The sequence below is a fragment of the Phallusia mammillata genome, chromosome 4 (assembly GCF_965637545.1).
Source record: "Phallusia mammillata chromosome 4, kaPhaMamm4.hap1.1, whole genome shotgun sequence".
Classification (NCBI taxonomy): domain Eukaryota; kingdom Metazoa; phylum Chordata; class Ascidiacea; order Phlebobranchia; family Ascidiidae; genus Phallusia; species Phallusia mammillata.
Genome location: NC_137255.1, coordinates 8,169,527 through 8,196,602, shown reverse-complemented (window position 1 = coordinate 8,196,602; position 27,076 = coordinate 8,169,527). Strand labels below are relative to the sequence as shown.

At 37.2% G+C, this 27,076-nt stretch overlaps 5 protein-coding genes and 1 long non-coding RNA gene across 7 annotated transcripts; 3 read left to right on the top strand and 3 right to left on the bottom strand.

Annotated features, from left to right (window-relative positions):
- Window positions 1-178: 178 nt before the first annotated feature.
- On the bottom strand, window positions 179-2,503 carry LOC145222719 (protein mono-ADP-ribosyltransferase PARP15-like). Its single transcript, XM_080088899.1, has 7 exons — window positions 2,499-2,503; window positions 1,998-2,214; window positions 1,697-1,786; window positions 1,529-1,571; window positions 1,059-1,186; window positions 741-930; window positions 179-438 (listed from the first exon to the last, which is right to left on the bottom strand). Exons 1-7 carry the CDS (start codon window positions 2,501-2,503, stop codon window positions 179-181), a joined length of 933 nt encoding a protein of 310 aa, XP_079945025.1.
- Window positions 2,504-5,575: 3,072 nt separating this feature from the next.
- LOC145224389 (protein mono-ADP-ribosyltransferase TIPARP-like) lies at window positions 5,576-8,074 on the bottom strand. The gene is made up of 6 exons (XM_080090884.1): window positions 7,862-8,074; window positions 7,554-7,646; window positions 7,349-7,391; window positions 6,886-7,013; window positions 6,583-6,772; window positions 5,576-6,209 (listed from the first exon to the last, which is right to left on the bottom strand). Exons 1-6 carry the CDS (start codon window positions 7,976-7,978, stop codon window positions 5,938-5,940), a joined length of 843 nt encoding a protein of 280 aa, XP_079947010.1. The 5' UTR covers window positions 7,979-8,074; the 3' UTR covers window positions 5,576-5,937.
- A 218-nt stretch (window positions 8,075-8,292) lies between these two features.
- Window positions 8,293-11,607, bottom strand: LOC145222718 (uncharacterized). The gene is made up of 6 exons (XM_080088898.1): window positions 11,341-11,607; window positions 9,403-9,552; window positions 9,174-9,329; window positions 9,059-9,117; window positions 8,712-8,883; window positions 8,293-8,450 (listed from the first exon to the last, which is right to left on the bottom strand). Exons 1-6 carry the CDS (start codon window positions 11,507-11,509, stop codon window positions 8,293-8,295), a joined length of 864 nt encoding a protein of 287 aa, XP_079945024.1. The 5' UTR covers window positions 11,510-11,607.
- A 3,324-nt stretch (window positions 11,608-14,931) lies between these two features.
- LOC145224393 (uncharacterized) lies at window positions 14,932-16,841 on the top strand. Of its 2 annotated transcripts, XR_013859635.1 has the most exons (4): window positions 14,932-15,066; window positions 15,378-15,488; window positions 15,780-15,958; window positions 16,349-16,841. It is a non-coding gene; the product is annotated as an uncharacterized LOC145224393 (long non-coding RNA). The 2 variants fall into 2 exon arrangements; XR_013859634.1 differs by lacking the exon at window positions 14,932-15,066 and having other exon boundaries at window positions 15,166-15,488.
- A 3,427-nt stretch (window positions 16,842-20,268) lies between these two features.
- LOC145222717 (uncharacterized) lies at window positions 20,269-23,242 on the top strand. Its single transcript, XM_080088897.1, has 4 exons — window positions 20,269-21,139; window positions 21,511-22,419; window positions 22,681-22,862; window positions 22,958-23,242. Exons 1-4 carry the CDS (start codon window positions 20,269-20,271, stop codon window positions 23,240-23,242), a joined length of 2,247 nt encoding a protein of 748 aa, XP_079945023.1.
- A 1,645-nt stretch (window positions 23,243-24,887) lies between these two features.
- Window positions 24,888-26,910, top strand: LOC145224388 (uncharacterized). The gene has a single exon (XM_080090883.1). It carries the CDS (start codon window positions 24,888-24,890, stop codon window positions 26,751-26,753), a length of 1,866 nt encoding a protein of 621 aa, XP_079947009.1. The 3' UTR covers window positions 26,754-26,910.
- Window positions 26,911-27,076: the final 166 nt, after the last annotated feature.

Genomic DNA, 27,076 nt, shown 5'->3' with positions numbered 1-27,076 from the left:
TTAAAGAACCTTTGGAAGAGTGAAGAATTAACCAAGGTTTAAAATAACCACAGGTGATGCCAAAAATATTTGATTCAATACGGTAAATGCGTATTGTCCGAACAGTCATGATACAGAAGTAAATGCGTATTGTCCGAACAGTCATGATACAGAAGTTAAACCTTCTGTGTAAATACCATCAATCATACGTAATGATGTACTTTGGATAAACGCTGGCGTCTTTAAATACTACATATACTTTGGGGTTTTGCATATCATTAACGACACTGTTATAGTGTGTTCCGTCCTGCTTAACGGGTGCGACACTCAGATCGGGATTCCCCAAGCAATAGTGTCCAGTAATAACTTTAGCCAAAATAATGTGTCTCTGTTGGTTCTGATCTGGTTCTGTAAAGGCACTTGAGTAAGATGCTGTTGTAGCTTTTCCAAAACGAGTACCTTCAAGAACAAATTCTTCGTTTGTATACATGAATGCTTTCAGTGACAGCTTTTTTTCGGTTAAATTAGCAGTTGGCAATTGTTAAACAAAGAATTTAACAAAAACTGCCATTTACAAAATGTGACTGCAGCTGATTTTTGAACAAAAATCGAATGGCAGTTATTTTAAACCTTGGCCAACTTGTGTTAACACATCTGTTTATTCGTCTACAAGCAAACGATGAAAATATGGTTAAACAGGCAGGAAAGCTAATCTTAACAAAAAACTAGTTAAGAATGGGTTTAGAACAACCAATTGTTACCATTCTTTCCAGCATATCCTTTGTCGAAACCATCCTTAGATATTTTTTCAGCAAAATCTTTTTGTGTTCCATGAAAAAGTTCCTGAGTGACTTGAATTTGTGATAACCCACAAAGCCGAAGTTGAGTCGTGACTGCTTCCTTCTGTGCCTTGAATTGCTTGTATAGGGTGGGATTTTGCACTCTTTCAATCTAAAAAATCTATTTCGCTGTTTGTGTTCTATTACACAACAGTAAACCGCTTATTAAGATTATAATACTTTTGTTATTTGCAATGCAAATAGCTTTTATCCAGCAAATAACAAAATGAATTATTTTACCTGTACCACCCTCACTTGAAGGGTTACTATAAACTTCTTGTAAACGTCACGATATTCCTTTGTATTGTTAGGGACAAGGACATTCTTCCTAATGCAATCGCCCATATCCACCCAGCTGTTCGGAAATTCTAAAAAAATATTTTCAAAACTGTACCCGCGTCACACATTATAGCGATTTTAGTATTTTTTGGAATAGAATAAAATAACCAGGGTTTCTATCTTTTCTAAACCAGCACTTATTAATATGATTGTCAAGATCAACTGTCGTTAGAAATAAGACGCTTCAAGGGCAAGTGGATACACAGATAAACACCATTAGTTACTGCAACAACAACCGAGGATTAAATTTCACCAGACTAAATTATTTTACATCCTTTACAAAAAACAGCAAACAAAACCTATTATTTCAAACACACATATATATTTCAAATCTCAATTTTTGTGCCCGATAAACACTTAATACCATTTACCTGCATTGTGTACGGCTCGAATTCGAACCATTGCTGTAAGTGGCTGAAATGAAATTGATTCAACTTGTAAAATTCTAGATGCAAAATGAAAACATTTAACAAACAGATATATTGTTAGGTGAAGAGTCTCTACATGACATTTGTATAGGGTGCACACAATGTATTTACCTGTGTATTGATTTGTCCGTTTTTAACGGCCAAGATCGTGGTTTTTAGTTCCTTTATCACGGCGTCGTTTTGATTTTCCACAAGAGTGATCTAAAAAAGTTTTGTTTTTTTTGTTTTTGAAAAGGTCGATTGCTTTGAGAATCTTCTATTTAATACACCCTGTGCTACAAACTTAACTGGACAAAAAATCTTATCCTACGTCAGTTATTCCTTAATTTGAAGTGGTATACCAATCATATATGATTATATCTACTACGTTCAAGAGTAACTGAAATAATTGTGGTTTGGATTTGATTATTACCTGTCGCAGGGAGGAATTGGGGTTGGCGTTGACAAAATCTATAATCGTTCTCACAACAATTGGAACGCAAATTTCGGGTTGTCCACCGTGGTAGGGACCACAGCCAATGATTGTCATAGCAAGTGTTTTAACCCCTACTGACACAGCACCCGATAGCACGTTTGTGACGCAACGACGAAGTTGAAACAAGCACGTAGCTGGGTCGTCGTGTTGCCACCTGTAAAAACAGAACATGATTTTTGGGAGATATTTAAAGCATGGTCTTATGGCATGGTAGTCATAGTAAACGTGTGAAGCAACATTTAAGCTATTGCTTCCGACGTTTCGACGTCATATACAGCAGTGGTTTACAACCTATGGGTCGGACACCAAGTGGGGTCGCCTAAAATTTTCTGGGGTCGCTACAAATTTAATTTATTGGCGTTAAAATTATTACCAAAAAATAATGGACTTTTTTCTAGTTCGCAACCTTTGCTAATGTTTTGCAGTACAGCTTGATACCTCATGTCACAATCTAATCATTGTGATGCAATAATCCATATAAAACACAAGTTGTCCAACCCATTGTTACGTGATGAAGCCCCATGAATGGGAGGGTTCATAAATTTACTGATTTCTGCCAACTGGTGAGCTTTAACGCGAATTAGGTTGGCCAAATTAAATAAAACTTATGGGTTCTATTATTTGAGCGTAATACTGCGCACTGAATGCTAATATTTAAACTTTACTTGAAAATTAGGCGGGCATAAGAAAATTTCTGTTTCGGTATTGAAAAAATATTTTTTCACTATATCGGAAAAAATAGGGTCGCATGTAAATGCTGATTTAATTTTCTTTTGAATTGGGGTCGCCTTTAAAAAAGGTTGAAGACCACTGATATACAGGTCGCCTTCATCAGGGTAAATGACAGTCAATTCGCGTGGTACAGTACACGATAAACAAAGGAAAAAAGAATTAAACGCATCACGTTTGTTTTGATGCTCATTGTCTTGCCCCGTTGATGAATATTCCATGATTCAAGAAAGGGAAGCAACGCTTGAATTAAAGTATTTAAAGAAACTATAGTAAAGCAAACATTTCTTTTAACACGATACCAATGGAACCTAGGACTTGATAAACTCGTGCAACATAATCGTGACGATACGCGAAACCCTGTTGCATAGTTCTGGCGCACTCACGATATATTTCGACCAGTGGTAAAAATCAAATTGATGCAAAATCAAATTTCAACTCTTGGGAAATACTTGCCGTGGCGCAATCACTTTTACATTATACTTGTATGGTTGGTTTTCTTCCTTTTTATTAAAACTGTCACGTGGATTCAACATTTCAGTATTAGTTGGTAGATTCAAGAGACCTGGGTTGCCTACAAAATCAAGATAAAGGTGAAACGCACAAACGTTATTGAACTCTTTGCGATAATGTCATTGTAATTCTGATTTTACATGCAATACATATTTATTTATACGTAAACGAGAGCAAAAGTTGTGTAATCGATGTGGGATCGAGTCAATTAAATTAAACACGAAATGTGAACACGGAAGAAAACAAAAAACTTTTCGTCCCGAGAAAATACCTAATTGAATTAGCTATTGGCATACCAGGGATTATTTGAGGAACGTTGACTCCAACATTTGTTTCTACTCTTTTCGATCTCACAATGGCATCGCACCGAAGTTTGGCTATATCCGTTTGCAGAAAACAAATTTTCACCTGACTTCCAGGTATCCCTGCTGTTCGATTGTTGTCACAACATATGCACTAAAAATCAAAGGGTCACAAGAATCTGATCTCAATCGGTTTGGGTTTTTCAAAAGAAAACAACTGTGATAAAAGGTTTCTTAGAGCCATTGTTTAGTTTCATAACCACACCATTGAAAAAAGTAGGTCGTGAATGCGAAAAAAATTCAAATTGCATTGAACTCACCATGTTTAAGCAGCAGCTTCCAATTCTTTCCCAGGGTGTTTTGTCGTTATTTAATGAATCTGTTTTACAATTTAATGCTAGTTTGCTTCTTTTTTTGTGTTTTACATAAATTAACATCAGAATACCTAACTCGGCTTTCCACCCGGTGTAGCAGTTAAAAAAACTAAAGACGCAAGCCCCAATACTATATATGTAACCTGTTTCGAGCGCCAAGCTTCCTATGAATTTTTTCAAACCTTCTACTCCAACTTCACTTGGAAAAACAGCAACACCGATTAAATATAAAAAACCTACATATAGGATGGATGAGAAATTAGCTATAAAACAGATTTCACAGAAAATAGAGCCTTGCTAAGCACTTACTTGATGCTATAGTTGTAAACCACAAAGATAGTTTGCAGTTTTCTTTTCTTTGACAAAAATACAAAATGTACAGAAACAAAGAAACAAACTGTGTTAAAATACCAAGAAGCATCATGGCAGCTACAGCTCTTCTTGCATGATTTTGAAGATCTAAGTAACAGAAACAACGGTTCAAACTGTAGCATTGAAAAGCAAACATAACTTTATGGTTTGACAGCAATTTTTTTCAAACGCAATAATTACTGGCTACTTTGACAAAATTGCCTGGTGACGCATATGACTTTCTTGTAACTTTAACAATTAACTATTTGCTAGAAACGATTATTTACAAGTTATATGCTTACCATTAGGAATGGCCATACATGAATTATATTCACACAAAACGAACAGTCCAAGGACACGAGGGTTTGCATTTACCCATTGTGGTGAAGAGACCCCTGCTATTGCCAGACATAAAGAGACTACGATACATACTCCAGTAATAGCGTAGTGCGTTGTTGGAGACAATTTCATTGTTGTAGTTTAGGCACCACCAACAATGTTTAGTAAACTTCGGCTGTTACAAAAAATATTCTATTTGCTTGTATGAAGATGTGATAATATACTTGAAAGTCACACATACCTTTGGTCAATCAAAGAGAATCTTCTTTATTGGGCTTAGCCTACCTAAAGCTCAAGTAGATAGACATCAACTAACGCTTGTAATAAAAGCGTAGTCTTTACCCGGGTCAAAACACCCATTTCTTTCATGCTCAGCCTTCCCTCAAGTAGAAATGCATTAACTGAACCGTATAATTTGAGCATCAATGGGTTTACGCAAGTCAAAAGAAAGTTACTTTCACATTCAACCAGTGCACTTTCAATGTATCGTTTCAGAGAAGAAATCAATATAACGTTTGGGTGAAACCAAACTTTCGCCCAACGTATCGTGTCGCATTCACATTCACTTTCTGTAACGTTTCGTCACAGTGGTGCCTAGACCCCTTGATAACATTTTCCAAGTTGCGGTGACCCCAAGGAGAATATTAGTAGGCTATATTAAATTTGACTTCAAAATTTTCGAAAATTTACTCCTCACTATACTTTCTTTCCTGATACTTGTCTTGTGCTGCATCATGGACAGGCAACATAAATTTTACGCAACAAATTTTAGTTTAATCGGCTATAATTAATTAGAGAATAGTGATATTACCGCGAGAATACGAAAGAAGTTAGCTAGTGCTGATTTTTACGTAATACAATGTTGAGCACTGTTCTTCAGTATTTTATTTCTTACATACACTTCAGACCAAAATGCTTGTGTTTGTTTACTGTTTTTGTTTCTCAAAAATAAAGTGGTCCATGAGTTCATTTTATTGGGCTATAGTGGTCTATGGCTAAAACGAGTTGGAAACCACTGACTATAGGTGACCCCAGGTAAATTGTCAGGCGACCCCAGTTGGGGTTGGAACCAGCATGTTGGGAATTGCTGTTTTAGGCCAATGTCACAATAACGCTTGTAGACAATAAGCATTGCAATAAAGAAAAAAACATTTAAGGTACAGTAAATGCGTAAAATCGTAATCTTCCAACAGCCTTGCTTAATGTTAGTACATTTTACTTTGCTGCAACATCAATATAAATAATAATCACAATTGTATAAAAATGCCATCATCGATAAGTAATAATGTACTTTGGATAAACACTGGCGTCTTTAAATACTACATATAGTTCGGGGTCTTGCATATCATCAACGACACTGTTATAGGGCGTTCCATCCTGCTTAACCGGTGCGACTCTCAGATCGGGATTTCCTAAGCAATAATGTCCAGTGATAACTTCAGCCAAAATAATGTGACTGAGTCCGTTTTGATCTCGTGTTGCAAAGGCACTTGAGTAAGATGCTGTTGTAGCAAAGTACACTCCTTTTCCAAAACGAGTATCTTTAAAGAAAAATGCAGTTTCTTTATTTGCTATGTTTTCAGCAACATCACTATTAGGTTGATAAAATATTAAACCAGAGATTTTACAAAGAATACCATTTGCAAAATGTGACAGGAGCTAGTTTTGGGACAGATAGTCAAATCACAGTTATTTTTAAACCCAGACCCACTTGTGTTTTACTAAATATGTATATTATTCGACATCTACAACCAAAAAAGTTAAAATATGAATCGTAACAAACATTATAAATTAAGCAACATTATTTCTCGTTTATTAAAAGTCATTCTAAAGGCATAATTTAAACAAAACTGGTAATTAAATTATGAATAAAAAAACTATTACTTAATAATGGGTACTAGAACAAAACATTACCATTCCTCCCAGCATATCCTTTGTCGAAACCATCCTTACATATTTTTTCTGCAACACCTCTTAGAGTTCCATGGAAAAGGTCCTGAGTGACTAGAATGTGCGCTAAACCAGACATGCGAAGTTGGGTCGTGACTGTCTCTTTTTGTGCCTTGAATTGCCTGTACAGCGTGGGATTTTGCACCCTTTCAATCTAAAATATAACAAGAAATATCGCTTATAGGAAACAACAGTAATAGAAACAATGCTTCCCAAGTATTTCCGATGAAATTATCGCAACTCAACCCAACATATAGTTTAGTTTACCTGCACCACTTCTTCTTGAAGGGTTACTATAAATTTCATGTAAACATCGTCATATTCTACAAGATTGTTAGGGACAAGGACATTCTTCCAAATGTAATTGCCCATATCCACCCAGGTATTTGGAAATTCTGGAAAACATGTTTCAAATTTTCACAGCGAAACACATAATGGCGATTTTAGTTTCGGGGATGATTATAAATAATCAAAACAACAATCATGGTGTGTTTAAAATTTAAATAAGAACTTATGAATTGGATTAACAGACCAATGCATTGTTTGAGATTATATTGTGTTCACTTCCCCAATGTTAATAATTCTGCATTGCTATGGTATAGTATTAATTCTACATTCTGGTTATTCGTGGGTTAATTTTTATAATCTTTTTCATAAAGTCCGACTAGCATCAATAATATTTTTAAGAAAATAATTATTTTGCTGTGTAAAACTTTCAATATCGTTTTACCTGCATTGTGTGCTGCACGGTTTTGAACAATTCCTGGAAGTTGCTAAAATAAATATTGACACAATGTATCAAATTCTCGAAGCAAAATTGAAACTTTTGACCAAAAATAGCCAATATGCACGAGCGCCGAAAACCAATAAATGTTGGCGCTATAATAATGTATTTCTGTGTGTCATTTACATAGGGTGTCAAACAATGACGATACCTGCGTATTGATTGGCTGTCCATCTCGAACAGCCGAGATCGTCTTTTCTATTTCGTTTATAACCACATCGTTTTGATGTTCAACAAGATTGACCTAAAAATGAAAATGTTCACTTTGAGAAACATGTATTGCTTTCTGAACCTTCTATTCCAAACACCGTGTGCTCTGAACTTATGTATTCCAAAATTAAACCATCCTAGTTAGGCCTGCCTATTGCCACATTGCAGAAACGATCCGTTAATTGAGTATGATTTAGCTACTATGTTCAAGAGTAGCTAAATGTGCAGTGTTTCGCATTTGATTTTTACCTGTCGCAGTGAGGAATTGGGGTTAGCGTTGACAAAATCCACAATAGTCTCCACGACAATTGGAACGCAAATTTCGGGTTGCCCACCGTGAAATGGACCACAGCCAATGACTGTCATAGCAAGTGATTTAACCCCTACTGACACAGCATCGGATAGCACGTTTGTGACGCAACGACGAAGTTGGAACAAGCACGTCGTGGGGTCGTTATGCTGCCACCTATAAAAGCAGAACGTGTTTTTGTGTTATTTTAAGCATCACATACATTTCACAGTACATGTTTGAGGCAACGCTTAAAGTAAGGACAATAGTTAATCAAATAGTTCCCGTACCCCTAAACCGAAATGTTAAATAAGATAAACTCGAAAGTAACGTCACACAAACTCGTATTGCATAGTTCTTATACGTGATCAGGATATAATTTAACTAGTGTTTACAAAGAAAGTTTGTGCGACACGAAAATGAACACTTGCCTTGGACCAAGCACAGTCACATCATATGTGTATGGCTTGTTTACTTCTGCTTTTCTTACAATGTCACCTGGATTCAACATTGCGGGATTTTGTGGGGGAAATAAAAGACCTGGCGTGCCTATGCAATTAACATAAAGATGAAATTTACAAACGTTATTGAACATTTTTGTGTCCAATTCATTGTGAATCTGGAATGTTTACGTAAATGACAGCTGTCAATATTAAATGACGATATAACTTACGTTACTGTTGCATTTAGTTGGGCAAACAAAAATTGGTGGTACGGAATGTATTAAAATTTGATAACGAAATGTATTAAAGAAAAAGCAAAAGCATTTTGTCCCGAGAATATATAAAATTAATTTAACTAGTTGCATACCAGGGATAATTTGCGGTACGTTGACTCCATTGTTCGCTTCTACCCTTTTTGATCTCACAATGGCATCGCACCGCAGCTTGGTTATATCCATTTGCAGTAAACCTATCTTCACCTGACTTCCAGGTATCCCTGCTGTTCGATCGTCAATCGGCTCGATTCCACAACAAATGCACTGAAAAAAGAATGCCACAAGAGGCTGTTCTCAACTGGTAGTCCATATTACTTTTCCATAATCAACATTTTAAAGTACCGTAAGCCTTAGTATGGTTATTTTATTGGAACGACAAAGCTTAAAGCAAGTGTACCGATGTATGAATGATGCAACAAACCAAAAACTTTGCACTTACCACGCTAAAGCAACAGCTTTTAATTCTTCTCCAGGGCGTTTCATCCTTGTTTAGTGTATCTGTTTTACATTTCAGTTAACTGGATTTTATTTTATTTGTATTAACAGCTATATACCTAACTCGGCTCTCCACCCGGTGTAACAATTTAAAAAACTGACTACGCAAGCCCCAATGCTGTAACCGTATCCCGAACCAGCAACCCAGTTTCCTGGTAAACCTCCTAATCCACCTTCACTTGCCAAAACAGCAACACCGATTAAATATAGGAAACCTACATATAGGATGGATTGAAAATTATCTAAAATAATCGATTTTACAGAAATTAAAGTTGGAAAAGTACCTACTTGTTGCAATAGTTGTAAACCACATAGATAGTTTACAGTTTTCCTTTCTTTTGCAAAAATACAAAATGAACAGAAACAAAGAAACAAACTGTGTTAAAATTCCAAGAAGCATCATGGCAGCTACAGCTCTTCTTGAATGGTTTTGAAGATCTGAGTAACAAAAACAACACTTCGAACTTAAGCATACAAAAACAAACATATTATTTCTGTTTGCAAGCGGTTTCAGTATTTCCTGTAACACGTATATACACCATCATCATTTCGCCGAAATGGAAAGTGCGAAAATTGTTAATAAGCGTTACGCACCACTGCGTGTAGTTTCCAATTTTTTTTTTCATTTTTTTTAAAAACCATAAAACGTGGTCAAGGTACGTTCAAATCGGCATTTTGAGGTCTGGGAAAAAACGTTTTAGCTTGTAAAGTCGCATTTCTGGATTCAAACAGTATTTGCCAACGAAATGACTTTAACCGGTACTTGTTTACGTAGTCGCGCATATACAAATGCATACATCGCTAATCCAATGTTGCGAAACAAACAAAAAGACATTCCGAGCCTAATATTTTTCTATAAATTGGCACAGATGTACGTTAGAGCAAGAAGTTTCAGCTTGTAAAGTCACATTTCTGTTCTCAAACAGTATTTGCCAACGAAATGACTTTAACCGATACTTGTTTACGTATGTCGCCCATATACAAATGCACACACAGTATATAGTCCAATGTTACGAAACAAATAAAAAGACATTACGAGCCTAATATTTTTCTATAAATTGGCACAGATGTACGTTAGAGCAAGAAGTTTCAGCTTATATAGTCACATTTATGGTCTCAAACAGTATTTGCCAACGAAATGACTTTAACCGATACTTGTTTACGTAGGTCGCCCATATACAAATGCATACATCGCTAATCCTATGTTACGAAACAAATAAAAAGACATTCCGAGCCTAATATTTTTCTATAAATTGCCACAGATGTATGTTAGAGCAAGAAGTTTCAGCTTGTAAATTCACATTTCTGTTCTCAAACAGTATTTGCCAACGAAATGACTTTAACCGATACTTGTTTACGTAGGTCGCCCATATACAAATGCATACATCTCTAATCCTATGTTACGAAACAAATATAAAGACATTCCGAGCCTAATATTTTTCTATAAATTGGCACAGATGTACGTTAGAGCAAGAAGTTTCAGTTTGTAAAGTAACATTTCTGGTCTCAAACAGTATTTGCCAACGAAATGACTTTAACCGATACTCGTTTACGTAGGTCGCCCATATAGAAATGCATACACAGTATATAGTCCAATGTTACGATCAAATAAAAAGACATTCCGAGCCTAATATTTTTCTATAAATTGGCACAGATGTTCGTTAGAGCAAGAAGTTTCGAGTTTTGGACATTTCTATTGCCTAGAGTCGAGTCGTCTAGAGTTCTTTAATTCCAACCTAAACTGAAACTTCTTGCTCTAAATTTCATCTGTGCCAATTTATAGAAAAATATTAGGCTCGGAATGTCTTTTTATTTGTTTCGTAACATTGGATTAGCGATGTATGCATTTGTATATGGGCGACCTACGTAAACAAGTATCGCGGTTAAAGTCATTTCGTTGGCAAATACTGTTTGAAACCAGAAATGTGACTTTACAAGCTAAAACGTTTTCTCCCAGACCTCAAAATGTCGATTTGAACGTAATACCTTGACCACGTTTTATGGTTTGAAAAAAAATGAAAAAAAAATTTGGAAATTACACGCAGTGGTGCGTAACGCTTATTAAGAATTTTCGCACTTACCATTTCGGCGAAATGATGATGGTGTATATACGATGGCAAAAGTATTGGTTACTTTAACAAAACCGTCTTATAAATACTACAACTAGTATAACATGTTGCGCAAAATGCTTCGCCAAATGCGACTGTTTACAAGTTATATTCTTACCGTTAGGTATGGCCATGCATGAACCATTTTCGCACAAAACGAACAGACCCAGGGAACGAGGGTTTGCATGTAACCATTGTGGTGAAGAGGCGGCTGCTATTGCCAAACATAAAGAAACTACGATAAATACTCCAGTTAGAAAATAGTACGTTGTTGGCGATAATCTCATTGTTGTAGTTTAGGCGCAACAAAGCTGTCCAGAAAACTTTGGCTGTTACAAAAAGTACATTTTTGTGAAACACGTTAAGATCTAACATTATCTACCTGAAAGGCACACATACCTTAGGTTCCTCTTTAACACCAGCTTGATTTACAGAACCAAATAATTGACATAACTTATTATGCTTCTAGCTAAACCCTGAATAAAAGTTTTGCCGCGTAATAATTGAGGACGCTATGTTGTGCATATAGTGTAATACTTTATATGCGACTATTATCCATGACTTTTAACATGCTTATTGTTTATTGGTATGCAAAAGTACACTACTTCATTGCGCAAATCCTACCCAGAGCTTAGGTAGAAATTCATCAACTAAAGCGCGTAATTGAGGCACAACCCTTAGGCACCTCGGAACACTTCCTTTTTCACGTTTCGTCTGCACAAAGCCCAAATAGAAATGGCTGAAGAAGCGTGTAACTAAGGCATTAACCTTACGTACATCAAAACACTTTTCGTTCGCAAACAACTGTTTAAGTCTAAAATGTATCGTTTCAGATAATAAGAATTAAAACAACCTTTGGAGTGAAACAAAACTTTCGCCCAACATGTCTTAAAATCGTGTTTCCATTATGTTTCGTTACGGTTATTTTAGGCTATTTGACGCAGTAATGCATGTACACAATGCGTGTCGCATTAAAGCACTGCTTTGCCTTATTGCACTAGGCGCTTTATCAATATAAACTGCCTAACTAACACGAACCTGGTAGTTCCCAGGTAAAGTACGTCAATACAAGCTGTAAATACAATGAACACTGCTTTGGTCGGGCGTTCCTCATTTACAACCAAGTTGTCCTTTGTTATTCGGAGGAATGCTCGACTTCATTTGTTCGGCCACGCTAGCTTCGAGTATTTCGAGAAGATACTTGGCCAAAGGAACGAATGCGTTTCTCGAAACGTAAACGTTAACAATACTTTTAAACAAGGGATTTATTGACATTTTATTGGGTTATTTAACCAGCACCATCTTTATTTGACAAAATGAGAGGCGTCTGTTTAAAATGGGATATAAAATCTACAACAGAAACTTTTACCTGGGCATAACCGGATTTTCATGAACAAAACAACAACAAGGCAAACTGTTTTGGAGGTAATCAAAAACATTTCGTTGACTTTCGCCAAGGCCAAAGCGAACTCAATGCCTCCCAGTGCGTACATCATGTCTTCTGGAAACCACAAAGACTAGACAAGTTGTCTGAACACGTTTTTCCAACATCCAACACATTTTCTTTCAAGCAGATACGTTGTTCTGTGAAACACCACTGCGGGTAGTAAAAAAGCAGTCAATCTCACACTGTTGTTGTTTGGTGTCATTTGTGACGCCGAGACGATTTTACTGTTATAGTATGCCCAACTAGAAAGTGAACTAAAAGCTTCAGTTTGTAACTAGAACCGTATGTGTTTGGAGCACGTGGTTCAGGACAGTTTCTGTACGAGCACAGCTTTACACACGTGCAACAACTATTTGGAATCTTAACTAATATATTGTGGCGGTGGCCTTATTGAGCAGCGGCGCCATATTAGAGTCATGTTAGAAACGGGCGTTTATCAACAGACAACGCCGGTAATAGAAGAAAGCAACTGACACGCTTCGATGCGTACGAGAAAACACAACAGGGAGGTCGACACAATATCTCACTTTAATCACCAAAACAAAAGTCCAACGCTTGTTCGTGCTATAAAGTAATTTAGACCTCGTTCCAGACACGAAAAAAAATAATACCAAAAGAAAATCCTGTTGCAACAACATAACAAATATTTTAATATTGTCTCAAACGAAGACTGGGCATGATTCTCTGTCGGTTACAATGTTTCATTCATGAAGGAAGTACCTGAAACTTAACAACCCATGACCGTTGTTTGGGTGTGCGTGTTGCATTCAATTAGCTTAAAGTATTTTTTAAAGTTTCTGCACTGATATACTGTGAAACATGTTAGAGATACGATATCGTTTCCTTTTCCAGTGCCGGTCGTACGTGCAAGGGATGTTGTTGCCTTAAAAGCTTAAAGGGTGTTTACAGTTCACTAAACAGCCTAAACTGGGCTCCTAAATACACACGCAAAAGCAAAATTGCAAAACTTAAAATCTTTAAACAGCGAAACTTTATTTATCTCGTCATCTTTAGCACGGCATATGCCATATGCACATGTTTTGCATGGAATAATTTCTATTTTCCTGAACATGAAAAGGTGTGCAGGGTGCAATATGCTTTTCACTCCGCAACAGTGAGACTTGGTCAAGGAATAAAGCACCCGCCGGAATTTTGTTCCATGTAAAGTTTTATCGCTCTCCATTTACTCAAAACAGAATTTCCCGGCTGCTGCGTTTGGTGCTGATTATTTTCGTCACCGCTTGTTTCACGTTCCACTCCGAAAATTCCACGAATGTGCTGCAAGTCTTCAGCAAACTTTTTGCGTCCGTAGGCATCGATTCGTTTCCATAAAGTTTGATTAAAATGTTCGTAAAGTGCAATGTCCTGATGCGAAAAACACTTTCTTCTTATAAAAATGCCACAGAAAACAAAATGTAGAGTGTATACTACAAGACTGCACCATGTCACCAAGCAAATAAACAATAAACGGTTTCAGATTTAATTTTTAGATCTGCAGCTTATTGTGCCATTATAATACCTGAACCAGTTTTATTCAATAATTTACATGCTACGTTGGCAAACCTAATCACCACAAAAAACTTACGATGTTGTTGAGTTTTTGGAACGCATTCTTTTCCTTGTCCGTCCTAAATGGAAACTCGCTTGTATGAAGCTTCTTTGTGTCTCTCGGGATGTTTACCTCACTCAAACCACCCGATCCGTCTACTTTTAGGCGCTTTAAACTGTCGAATTCTGGATAATCCCGGGGCTTTATGCTGTCGTATTATATTCCATGTTATGGATTTTGCGCTTTAAGCGACATGGTATGCTATTGATATTACGAACAGCTTAGGGGGTTACCCTAGGTGTTGTTTTCGTCGGTTGTGGCTGTTTGTTGACAAATTAAATCAGCTGAACTGAACCTTACAGCAGGGCTGCCACTCTAGATATTTTATAGCTAGATCTAGATGGTTTTGGTTAAGCCTAGATGTAAAATTTGGGATCTAGATGTTTTTTTAACGTTTCTAAAGACCATAGGAACAGTAAAGCCTACAAACGTTCCACCCAGATAACCACAAAGCCTCGACGTTATAATGTTAGAACAGTAACAGAAAAAAAAATATAGTGATGAAAAGGAAGAAGTAAGCTTCTTTATCAAATATAGATCAATTCATAATAAAAACCTTTATATGTGTTGGTTTTTGGCTCATATATTACATTTAATGGGATTATTTTATGTTTAGATATATTATTTGATGTTTAATTTTTCAATCTAGATGATTCTAGATACTTTTTGAGGTCAATTTAAATTATTTCGTTCAAACAAAAGTGGCAGCCCTGCCTTACAGTGCGGTAGGAAGTTGGAAGTTAGAACACTGGCTTCAATTTATAGAGTTTTTTTCCTAAAAATTGGTGGTAAGTTTAACTTATTTAAGTATTTTGTACAAAATAGAAAAACATTTTAATATAGAAAGACATATCACATATTTGTCTGACCTGAGGACATTAACTGGGTTCACACACAGGAAGTAGATTTTAACTGAAGCAGCATAGTTTTACGGGTTTGTTAGTCTTAACAGTGACAAGCATCTGTGCCCCTGCAGGGTCCTGGTGTGTATTTGATTGGGACAAAAACATCAAGGTGTTGGAAGTTTAAACTCATATGGGCAACACTTCCATCGATTGTAAACAATGCGGCTATACAGATGGTATATTTTTGATTAAAGGCAGGTCAAATCTGGAAATGTTTGGGTTGGTGGTGAAAATTGGAATGTTAAAACCCATACACTACAGGACAAGTGACAGAGAGACAGATTTGGTGAACCACAGATGATTGTGTGAGTAAAGAGTTGATCTAAAGAACTTAAGGCAGATTAATATAGCATTCTTGACTTTGATACTTGGTATACAAGTGTTTTACACACCTTAAAAACTATTACCTGAAAGACTAAGGTAGCATGCCTAGTTTTATTGACTGATTTTATTTGGTTGCCTCCAGCACTTGTAATATTAATGACTGGTAAAAACACTAAAATGGGTTCAAAATTGTTTGCGATTTTGAATATATACTGTATATTTTTTTTAGTTAATAGTAAATTGAAATTTATTATTATATTGTGCAATTGCAGCTAAAGCTATGGGTGAATCCTCATATGTACCATACAAACTCGTCTTATGGTTTGCCATGAAGGTGTCATTTGACAACAATTGCAGTGTTGGATTTCCTGACTAAAAACAATTCAAAGCATGCTTTTTGTGTTTGAAAGAAGCAAATGACACAAAGGCTATAGACTGAAGAGTAGACCAGGTAGATATATATACAATTAGTACAAAATAGCTTACATTGTTTAACATAAATCAACTGTGTTTGTTCAAATTAATATTGCACCATTGCTACTAAAATAAGCTCTACTTTCACAGTTAGATTTACTTAGCAGATATCTCCAATTGTTAACAAAATGTTTGTTAAAAAATGTTGCAGATAGTTTAGTTTGCAGCTCAGCTATTTTTATATTATGACCATTACATAGCAGTACTGTCATATAGTCATTTGATGGTAGCATAAAAAGCCTTTTTAGCAACTAACCATTTGGTTATCAAGTAAAGATTGTAAAAATTGCATTTAATTAACTCTACAGTTTTGAAACTAGATTTGTATGGTGTTTAATTATTTCATTAAATTTGTGTTTTATTACAGGACAAGGCAAGGAGATGTTACCCTTAAAATCTGGAAAAGTTACATGTAAGGGAAGGATATGTGTACTATTTGAAACTTTAACCTTTACACAGCTATAGATTGCATGCAATCTGCTTTCTGTATTCCACATCCAGCACATTAACCAAGATATGACCAAAGGTTCAATATAATAAGCAAACCTGTCTATTCCAATTGTTGTGAAATATTGAGATTGCTGTATATGTCCCAATCTATTTGTTAATTTGTGGTGCTTTTTGTGCTTATTTTAATGCAAATTGTATTGTTTTTTTGTTACACTGCATTTTTAGTCTACAATTTTTATCCACAATTAATACTGAGTAAAAATCCATGACCACTTCCAAATGTTGAACCAGAATTATTTCACTGGATGTGAGGTGTTTTACTGTATTATTGCTGAGATACATTTGTGGCGCTTTTCATTTTAAGCCGCACGGAATTGGATCAATGGCTTGAATAAAGAATGTACAATCCGTGTTTCATTTCCACAGACTTGTTGAGGAAAGTTTATTACAGAGAAACAACAGGCGCAGTGGGTTACCTTGGTAGAAAGAGTAAATTTATAGTCAAGAGATTCAGGGAGCGTAAAGTTGCTTGAAAGGAAAGCACATCAACGTCCTGTTGTTTCAGCTTTTGTTAAAAAACTTAATCACGTCACGCTCCTTGACCCGTTAGTTTGAAACTTTGTGTTGCAAGTGTAACGGTTACAACATTATTGTGCAATGTTTATGAAAACGATTGCATGTTATTTCGCAATAACGTTTCACACCACGAAATGGAAATGTTTACCCTCATTTCTGCATAGACTAATGTTTATATTTCCGTTTCTATGGTAGTCATAAGTTATTTTCAGCCATTTTTCGGGTTCCAGAAAGATCTAACAGTAAACATAGTGTTTATTCCCTTATGACACATATTTCCGTCGGTATTTGCAATGTTTCCGCAGTTGTGATTCGTATTAGAACGCGTCGTTTCCACCCTGTGAAAAAGCATATGGTGTTCACCAAAAGGCGCTATGGCACTATAAATTACATGGCTACCTTAAAATAAATAATATAAGTAATATGAGAAAAAGAATTCGTACACCGGCTTATGTTTCGCATTGTTATATAAGCGTGGACTTTGATGTTTGCGGCGGGCTATTTTCGGCCTTCTTTTCGTCGTTCTATTTGAGGCTATTGGTGGCTTCTATTTCCACCGGGAAAGCTTCTATTTTTGGCTTCTATTTTTATCCCATGTGGAAGTGTAGCTGATTTGGACGTTCGCCTTTAATGTTATTCAAGAATACAAAGAAAGAAGAGACATATGTGTGGCTGTTAATCAGTCAGCTGTTATTGAGATGCAAAGATCAGACTCTCCAAATAATTTCCAATGAACATCATAGTTTACATTGTAGCCGCCATTCACAAGTCGTCATCGAGACAGGCATCGCTACACAAGCAAGCTTTATTGCGTCACTATCTGTTGTTTCACATCAATTAGAAAACAATGACTTTTCTTTAGTGCTAAACGATACAGTGATTACCTACTTCAGGTTTTTTCGCATACCTTGAAAGTAATTAAGCAGTGGCGGCTCGTGCCTAAAATTTCTGGGGGTGCTGCTCCAAATTTTAGCCTTTATTTAACATATATAAGGCAATATATAGAAAAGTTACATTTCTAGATTTCCAGCCATCGTTTTGTGTAGAAAAACAAGTAATACAAATCTCAATCAATAACTCCATTGTGACGTCATTTTCGTTACGCATTAATGTGCACGAGTGTAAACAGCAGACAGTGGGAATTTTGTTTACTTGCACAGCAACGGGCCAAACTCATAAACATGCGGTAATAATGTGGCACAAAAACACACGTGACACAGACTCGAAACGAAGCGGATGTAAATACGTTAAAACACAACAACAATATATTGAACAAAATAGTAATAAAGGAGTCGAAAAGTATTTCAGTTCCACTAACTAACATATATCCCGTTTCCATGGCCGCTGGTACGATCGGACTTTTCCGCTATTTCAGTCCGATAGGACGCAATAAGGAATGACTCAGCAATTTTTTCAGCGTTTTCGCGGACCTACTCGCGAGGAGGTCCGATGGGACTTTTAAAAGTCCGATCGGACCAACGGCCATGGAAACGGGATATTACTTGCTACACAGCAAAAAATGTTGGCTCACCAACGAGCCATTATTTGTAGTTTTGTCTCATTACATGCCAATATTGTATTCACACAAAAATATTTTTGGCTCAACACAATCCAGTTTAAATGTGAGCCAATATTTTACCTGTCATTGGCTCACTTATGAGCCAACCATATGTCAACTTCAATTTAGAATATGTATTGGATCTCCATGAGTTTTTGTTTTGGATATTATGGCTCAGTGCAAGACAATAACAACTTGTTGGCTCATGTAAAGCCATTGTTGCTCTGAGCCAATATTTTATCTGTAATATTGGCTCACATATGAGCCATTGAGTAACAGACTTCAATCAACAATATTTATTGGCTTGTAACATAAATGATGTAATATTCGCATTGACGTCATGGGTAGAGCTGCCATGACTTGTAACTTTTCCATTACGTAACTTTCATATGCTACGCGACTTATAACGTGGGAACCACAAGTGGCTATGTCATGTAATTGTCCGTTATTGCATGGGACAGGATGAGAACGTTGTGAGCATCCGTACCAGTGACGGGATGTTGACGGGACGTATGCCTAAATTATGTTGTTTTGATCTGTGTATATATTCTGTGGTTTTGAAGTGACTTTATTCTATTCGATTCGACTTCGGTTGGGCGTATGAATCACATTACGTCAAGCCACGTTTAAATTGCATTACTGTTGGTGTTATAATAAAACAAACTAACCAACGGCTGGACTATTGCTGTTAGCACAATCGGAAGCGCAAGTCGCAGAACACGTAATACACATACATACCTATTTCCTACAATTGGTGTACCCCGACTGCGATTTGCTACCAGCAGTAAATTGCAAGAAGAGAAGAAGAAATACGTCAAACAACAACAACCACAACAACAACAACAACAACTGTGACCGTGAGTACCAAAACAATTGTACTTTTGGTCGGAAGATCTTTCATCATTTAAACGAAGATAATCTTTCTTAAACCATTCAACAAATAACCTTCTGATCCATTCAAGCGTCAAGCAACAATCAAGCAAGCGGTACAATTTAACCCCGCAACAATCAAGCATCGCTTCGACTACGACGAGTCGACGAACAAGCATTAAGCCTTGCCAAGTGCTAGAAGGTTACTATCAATCAATCAATCCATCCACAAGGATTCAAGAGCACGAGCTTTCAATTTCTTGACGAATCAATCAAGCTCGAGCCACTGAGGAGGACACTATCCATTCGCGTACGTTCGGAGACGGATTCGGTTTGGAGGTCGCACTAATTCGCGTGCGGAGATCACACATCATTCGTGGTACGGACATCGGATCGTGTACGGGATTCACATTATTCGAGGTACGAAGATCGGAACACGAACTGTCTATTACAATTGGATTACGGAACAACGGAACAACAGGAGTGGAATCACAGGAGTGGAACCGCATCATCTGGTGGAAATAACGAATCGACGACGTCATCGGTAATGTGTGCATGCAAATTTTCTTATTTTTTTTGTGTAATGTCATTGTAAGCCAATAACTTTTCTTTACTACGAGTCACTGCAACCAATCTTAAACATTATATTACGTGAAATAGTTTTGTCACTCATTAAGTATTAGTATTATTGTACTGTGGTAACGTTCAACCAAAGCATCTAGTGTATGGAGAAATTTTTACCATTCGCTGGTAAGAAAAAGAGTAAAACGTCAACCCCTAAGTCTACGGTAAAATTCTCTCCATTTAATACGGTTATCCCATCAACTCTCGAAATGACCGATAACGAACTAACCTCTGGCCCAAGTTCGTCAACCACAAAACCAGGGTCTACGCTTATGGCAGATACGGAGTTTGTGAATGTTAGTTCCAATACATTAAAGATGCCACGTCCTATGTTTAATGATGATAATGATTTTGATAGAGATAGTTCTAACCGTTATTTTGCAAGTAACCGTACAGGAAAAAGGACTTTAGCAGAGCAAGCGCCCAAAATGCGTTTGCCTGAATTTTGGCCTAAATTGCCCAAAGCGTGGTTTAGAAGTTTCGAGGCGATTTTGTCTAATTGTAATATAACCAGTGAGTTTGAAATGTTTAACTACGCTGTGTCTTGTCTTAATCAGGAACAGATTGCTAAGGTTGGGAACGCAGTTTTGCAAATTGAAAGTGACCAATTTCCTTATTCCACTCTTAAGCAAGCGTTGTTGCGTTATTATGAACAAAGTGATATTACTCGGTTGAATAAGCTTCTTAATGAGACTAGTCTTCATGGTAGACGTCCCACTGATTTGCTTAATGAGATGATTTCGTTGTTAAATCACGCTGGTCCGTTGGACGCTACGACTGAAAGGTTGTTGAAACGGTTTTTCATTGATAAATTACCTGCTAATGTGCGCCTAATTTTGTCGACTGATTATGACGATTCTTTGGAGAATTTAGCAGCGAAAGCTGATACGATGATGTCTCTTAGTTCGCCTAAGATTGATGTTCCAGATTTGGGTAGATCCGTGGCTGTAACGCCTGTTGTTTCTTCTCAAACAATAATTAATGATAACATGGAGAGACGAATGAATAAGTTGGTGGAACAGATTAATGCATTGTCAAGCCAGTTGTGCTCGAGTCCGCGAGACAATGGTTTTATGTCTGGTAGTCGTAACTTTCGACCACGGGTACCTCAATTTCGCCAGCAAATGAGACCCGCTGTTCCGCGTAACAATTGGCAAAGTTCGGGCCAAAGGCCTTGGATTAATCAGCGTCGTTTTGGGCGCCCTAATACTGGTTTTCAGCAGAATAATCGCTTTGAACAACGTTGGTCTAGAGGTCCTGGTAATCTTTGTTATTATCATGCACTTTTTGGTGATAATGCTAAGCGCTGTGATCCTCCTTGTCGTTTGAATTATCAGTTCAAGAATAAAAAAAACTAGTAAGCGCCTTTCCGCCGGATTTTGGTAGGAAAGGCTTATTTCAGAAACGGACTTTTTGTGTGTTTGATAAGCGCTTTAATCTTTCTTTTTTAGTTGATTCTGGTTCTGATGTAAGTTTGCTTCCTCGTTGGTTTGTCAAAAATAAGTTCTTTCGTCAGCATAAGATTTTACATGGTATTGGTGGTAATTTTATTCATGCTGATGGGTTAAAACGTCTTGATGTCGATATTGGTTTAGGTCGTACTTTTTCATGGACTTTTGTTGTTTGTGATGTTGACCAAGCTCTGATTGGCAGTGATTTTTTGTATGCCTTTTCTCTCTTAGTTGATGTACCCAACAGACGACTTGTAACAAGACCACAGTTTTACAGTGATCCGAGTTGCTGTTGCTCCAGGCGATGTTCTGGTGTTCGAAGTGTGCGTGGCAATTATATGACGTCACCACGTTTTGCGCATCATGAACGTGACGTGCGTAAGTCACGTCAGTCGCAGCCAAGTTGTTGTAGGGAATTTTCCCACAGGGACTTTCCCTGGCCTAGTCATGATGGTTTGAGAATAAAGCAAAGCCGTAGATATGGCAATCGTAAGTATGTTAGAGGTTTAGGAAGTGAAGTAAACAGTGCAGCTAAGACAGCTGGTAGTGAGCATAAGACAACAGTCGAACAGAAAAGTAAGAATTTTGTAAGTAAAGATGAAAGCAATGAATTTAAGAGAATACTGCTTGAATTTCCCTCTGTCCTTCAGCCTATGTCGTTGGAAAAACCAATTAAGCACGACATTACACATCAGATTATCACAACAGGTCATCCAGTGAGTTGCAGACCTAGACGGTTGTCGCCTGAAATGTTAAAGATGGTGAATGAACACTTTGATGAATTGGAACGCCAAGGTGTTGTTAGAGATAGCGAAAGCCAGTGGGCTTCACCCCTGCATGTTGTTCCTAAAACAGGGGGTGCCTTCCGCGCGTGCGGGGATTTCCGCTCGTTAAATGCAATAACCCAAAGTATGAATAGGCCAATTGCAAATCTTGCAGATTTTGTGAATGGGTTACATGGAAGAAAGATTTTTACCAAAATTGACTTAAAAAATGCGTTTTTTCACATTCCCCTTGCACCCGATTCTATATCTAAGACGACTATAGTAATTCCCGGACGGGCAGTTGAATATCTTAGACTTCCTTTTGGGCTTAGAAATGCGCCGAATAGTTTTCAGGCTTTTATGGATAAGGTATTAAAAGGATTGCCATTTGTCTATTGTTATATAGATGATTTGTTGATAGCTTCCAACTCTGCTGAAGAACACAAAGCCCATCTGCGAGCTGTTTTGACAAGACTTGATGAATATGGTCTTGAGGTCAATGTTGCCAAAAGTGATTTTGGAAAAACTGTTCTAGATTTTTTAGGACACAGGATATCAACTGAAGGCTACAGTCCTTTAGAAGAAAAGGTTGAGGCAATTAGAAGATTCCCAGACCTACTACAGCGAAAGAATTACGTAGATACTTAGGTATGCTAACTTTTTACCGCAAGTTTATACCTCAGTGTGCAGCTCATGTAAGGCTGTTGAATGCAATGCTACGGAAAGATCAGGTAAAGAGAAAAGCTCTTCACTGGTCCCCTGAGGCAATTACAGCTTTTGAAAAGTCAAAAGAGTTGCTAAGTGAGAAAGCACTGTTGCAATACCCTCAGATGAATGGAAAGTTCAGTCTTCTTTGTGATAGCTCCAACTTTGCTATGGGAGCTGTTTTACACCAGTTCGTTGATGATAAATGGTGTCCACTTGCTTTCTTTTCCAGAGGTCTAAACCAAGCTCAAAGAAAATACTAGACTTTTGATCGTGAGCTTCTTGCCATCTATGAAGCCATTAAACATTTTAAACCTTTATTACGTGGCAGAGATTTTAACGTCATAACTGACCACAAACCATTGATCAAGGCTTTCTTGGCTAAATCTGATCATTTGTCTCCTAGACAAGAACGTCATTTTGATTACATTTCACAGTTTACCAACCGCATTGAACGTATTGCAGGATGGCATAATCAAGTGGCGGATTGTTTGTCTAGAATCGAAATCAATGCTCTTAAACTTTCTAATGATGTCTTAGATTTAGAGGAACTTGCTAAAGGTCAGCAGACTGCAGAATTCCAAGAGATGTTGTCAGATCAGTGTGTAAGCTTAAAGTTAGTTAGCAGACGTCTTCCTGGAAGTCCAACTTCTTTGATTGGTGATATATCTACTGGAGTGTTTCGTGCTGTTGTACCTATTGAGTTTAGAAAACGTGTTTTTGATGTCTTACACAATCTTAGTCATCCTGGAATCAGAATCAGTCGGAAGCTGATTTGTGAACGTTATGTCTGGCCGAGTATGAACGCAGACATACAAAACTGGTGCGAGACATGTATACCTTGTCAAGTAAACAAGGTCTACCGTCACAACATTGCACCTTTATCTCATTATGTTGAACCTACTGATAAGTATTGTGATCTTAACATAGACATTGTTGGTCCACTTCCAAACTCAGGTGGATACTCTTATCTATTAACAATCATTGACAGATTTACACGTTTTATTGACGCTATTCCTCTGGTTGACTACACTGCCCAAAGCTGTGCTGATGCATTTCTTCTCCACTGGGTGGCGCGTTTCGGTTGTCCTTTGAGAATTTCTAGCGATCGCGGCGCCAACTTCTTGTCAGGTGTATTCCAAGATTTATGCAAAATGTTGGGCACTAAATTTTGCTCAACTACAGCTTATCATCCCCAAAGCAACGGTTTAGTGGAACGATTCCATAGACGTCTAAAAGCGGCTCTAAAATCTTATGAAAATCCCACTGATTGGTATTCTAATCTTGGTTTGGTTCTTCTTGGAATCCGCGCTAGTCATAATGTTGATTTAGATGCTTCTCCAGCAGAAATGGTATCAGGAAAGAAGTTGAGATTGCCAGGCGAGTTTTTCGAGGAAGTAGAGAGTAGTGAAACCAAATCTGACTATGCTAAACGGTTAACTTCTTTCATGTCGGGTTTACGTTTCTCTTCCAGGCGTGAGCAACCAGCTAGAATATCCTATATTGATAAAAATCTACAAACTAGCTCACATGTTTTTGTCAAGGTTTCTGGGCACAAACCGCCATTGCATCCCTCTTACACTGGGCCGTTTAAAGTTCTTGAAAGACATAACAAATATTTTGTTTTGGCAATGTTTGGAAAAGAAAACAGCGTCTCTATTGACAGAATTAAGGTTGCACGTTTACCAAATGTTGTTAACAACGATGATAACTCTGAGGACACTGATGCTGTGGTTGAAACTGTACCCTCTTTCGTAGTTGACACTGACATAGACACTGATCTAACGACAGATCCTTTACTTACAGGAGAGACCAGTTCGGCTCTTCCTGAGATACCGATTGAACCGATTAGACAGACGAGAAGAGGACGTGAAATTAGGAAACCTTTGAGATACAGAGACTGAAGTCATGCTGCGTTTACAATGCTTTCTTATTGTTATGTTTCTTGGTTGTTTTATGTGTGAACAGACATTTCAGGTTTGTCACGAAACAGTGTCGGATGGTGAATACGTAATAAGCAAACCTCCGCTTTGCAAGCGCCCTGAACCTGAAAACGTAACATCTTGCAAGGCAAAAGTATATCATCCTTCTACTGATTTTATTAAAGTCAAAGTGTTTATGTGCCAAGTTATGATAGAAAAGTATACAAGTGTTTCATATTTTTTTGGTGCAAAAACTCATGAAGTGACCACTATAGCTGGTGGTGCTCCTCTTGCTAGTGTTTGTGAACAATGGTCTAGAACTCATAAGACCTCATCTATGGGTGATTTAGTTCCTTTAACTAAGTCCTCATGGTCTACTAGAAATAAGCTTGAAATTAAATATCATTGGCCAACTTCGGCACAAGGTAGTGTCAGAAATGCGATTCTTACTGAGTCTGTTGTTTTGTATGACCACATAAACAGGGTTATGAAAAGCGCTCTCGGAATATTATCGAATTGCAATATTCATAGAGGCGCGTGCACTGTGGGGACACGTTCGTATGTGTGGTCTGTACCTGATCGTATTGATTGTCCTGTTACTACACCTTTGGGTACTCATGAATTACTTATCCATTTCGAAAAAGGATTGTCGACACCTTATAGAATGGAAATACGTGATCTTGGTATGAGTATTCATCATAGTGTACAATGTTCGTCAAATGTTGGAGATTGTTATGGTGATATTCCGTTTTGTGCACCTGGAGGATTAATTTTAGTTCCAGAAAATTGTAGTGCTCTAAGAACCCCTTTCGCAGCAAGGCATCCTCCTCCCGATGTTAATGACTCTATTGCTAGCTCGAATCCTTTGGGCCTATTTTTAACCGAGTTAAGTGATACTGTGAGCGAAGGATTCGTAAATGTAACCGCTGATATTCATTATTTGGAGTGTCAATTAACTTCTTTGCTTACCACGATATATTCCTTATTGGCTCGCCAATATCCAGGAGAAACCTTAAGTCAACTCCTTGGGATACCCAAAGCTGCTATTACTATTGGTGATGTCGTTACCGCAATAACATGTGAACCAGTTTCCGGAACTGTTATACGTGATTTACGTCATGGTAATTTATTTGCTACTAGACCTCTTATTCAATTTAAAGACCCAAACGGAAATCACTCTATCACGGGTCAATATTATAGAGATGGCTATGTTTATAAGAATATTAAGTTCCTTGAAAATTATGTTCCAGGACGCATTATGTCTTTTAAAGTGGGAGATGTTTACTATACTTATGAAAATTACACCTTAGCCCATGTTAACTCGAAAGTACATTATCTTACTCCCCAACTAGCTCCTGTTCACTATACCCCACATACTGTCGATTATCAATCCATTATGAACGAATTTCCTAGACCTTCCACTGGTCTAGATGACATGACGAGCATTTTAATGGCTTTGTCACAGGCTCGACTTACGCATGATAAGCTATATCATTACATAAACTCTAACCTAAAGAGTAATGTCGATGCCGATATGGATTTTGTTGCACAGACGGCAGAAAATGTGGTAACAAATGTCTTTATTGCCGCCATAAGTAATATTACAAGCCCTTTTATAGGCGGTATTATGGTAGTATTTTTCTTTTTGGCTCTTATATGGGGCGGAATCCTAACATTCTGGGCTCTTAAACACTATCTGCCAATAGCCATTCAAATAGCCCGGGGAAAAATTGAGGCATATCGTAAAAACGATAAGGTTGACGAACCTAAGCCTGATAATGGTGAGGAAGTAGGATTTATCCCTTCTACCAATGTTCATAATGTTAACCAAATTTATCCAAATTTGGATTAAGAGTTGAGGAATGATTGTGTTAAGTGGTGCTAAAAACCCCATAAAAATGATTACAAATAAAACCCAATAAAAATAAATAAATAAAAAAAACAAATACAAAATAGCTGTAGAATATACTGACATCGACTTATCATTTTACTTATACGATCAAATATTATCGTCACGTTATTATCGACTTATCATTTTACTTATACGATCAAATATTATCGTCACGTTATTATCGTTGTGTACTATTGTCTTTTTGTCAAAATGTTTTCTCAAGTGTTTACCTAAAGACGCAACTCAGTGTTTGTATTGTCTTTCTTATTGTTTGTTTTCGAATC

Bases quoted from the DNA above. Each gene is read 5' to 3' on its own strand.
- LOC145222717 (XM_080088897.1), top strand. From the start codon at position 20,269: ATGACCGATAACGAACTAACCTCTGGCCCAAGTTCGTCAACCACAAAA. The intron at 22,420-22,680 runs GTATGAATAGGC...ATTGTTATATAG, and splicing joins GTTAAATGCAATAACCCAAA to ATGATTTGTTGATAGCTTCC. The intron at 22,863-22,957 runs GTTGAGGCAATT...TTTATACCTCAG, and splicing joins ACAGTCCTTTAGAAGAAAAG to TGTGCAGCTCATGTAAGGCT.
- LOC145224388 (XM_080090883.1), top strand. From the start codon at position 24,888: ATGCTGCGTTTACAATGCTTTCTTATTGTTATGTTTCTTGGTTGTTTT.
- LOC145222718 (XM_080088898.1), bottom strand. From the start codon at position 11,509: ATGAGATTATCGCCAACAACGTACTATTTTCTAACTGGAGTATTTATC. The intron at 9,553-11,340 runs GTAAGAATATAA...TTTGTTACTCAG, and splicing joins ATGCATGGCCATACCTAACG to ATCTTCAAAACCATTCAAGA. The intron at 9,330-9,402 runs GTAGGTACTTTT...TCCTATATGTAG, and splicing joins GTTTACAACTATTGCAACAA to GTTTCCTATATTTAATCGGT.
- LOC145224389 (XM_080090884.1), bottom strand. From the start codon at position 7,978: ATGACAGTCATTGGCTGTGGTCCATTTCACGGTGGGCAACCCGAAATT. The intron at 7,647-7,861 runs GTAAAAATCAAA...TTTCATTTTTAG, and splicing joins CCAATTCCTCACTGCGACAG to GTCAATCTTGTTGAACATCA. The intron at 7,392-7,553 runs GTATCGTCATTG...TATTTATTTTAG, and splicing joins GACAGCCAATCAATACGCAG to CAACTTCCAGGAATTGTTCA.
- LOC145222719 (XM_080088899.1), bottom strand. The intron at 1,787-1,997 runs GTAATAATCAAA...AAACTTTTTTAG, and splicing joins CCAATTCCTCCCTGCGACAG to ATCACTCTTGTGGAAAATCA. The intron at 931-1,058 runs GTAAAATAATTC...TAGATTTTTTAG, and splicing joins TTCAAGTGAGGGTGGTACAG to ATTGAAAGAGTGCAAAATCC.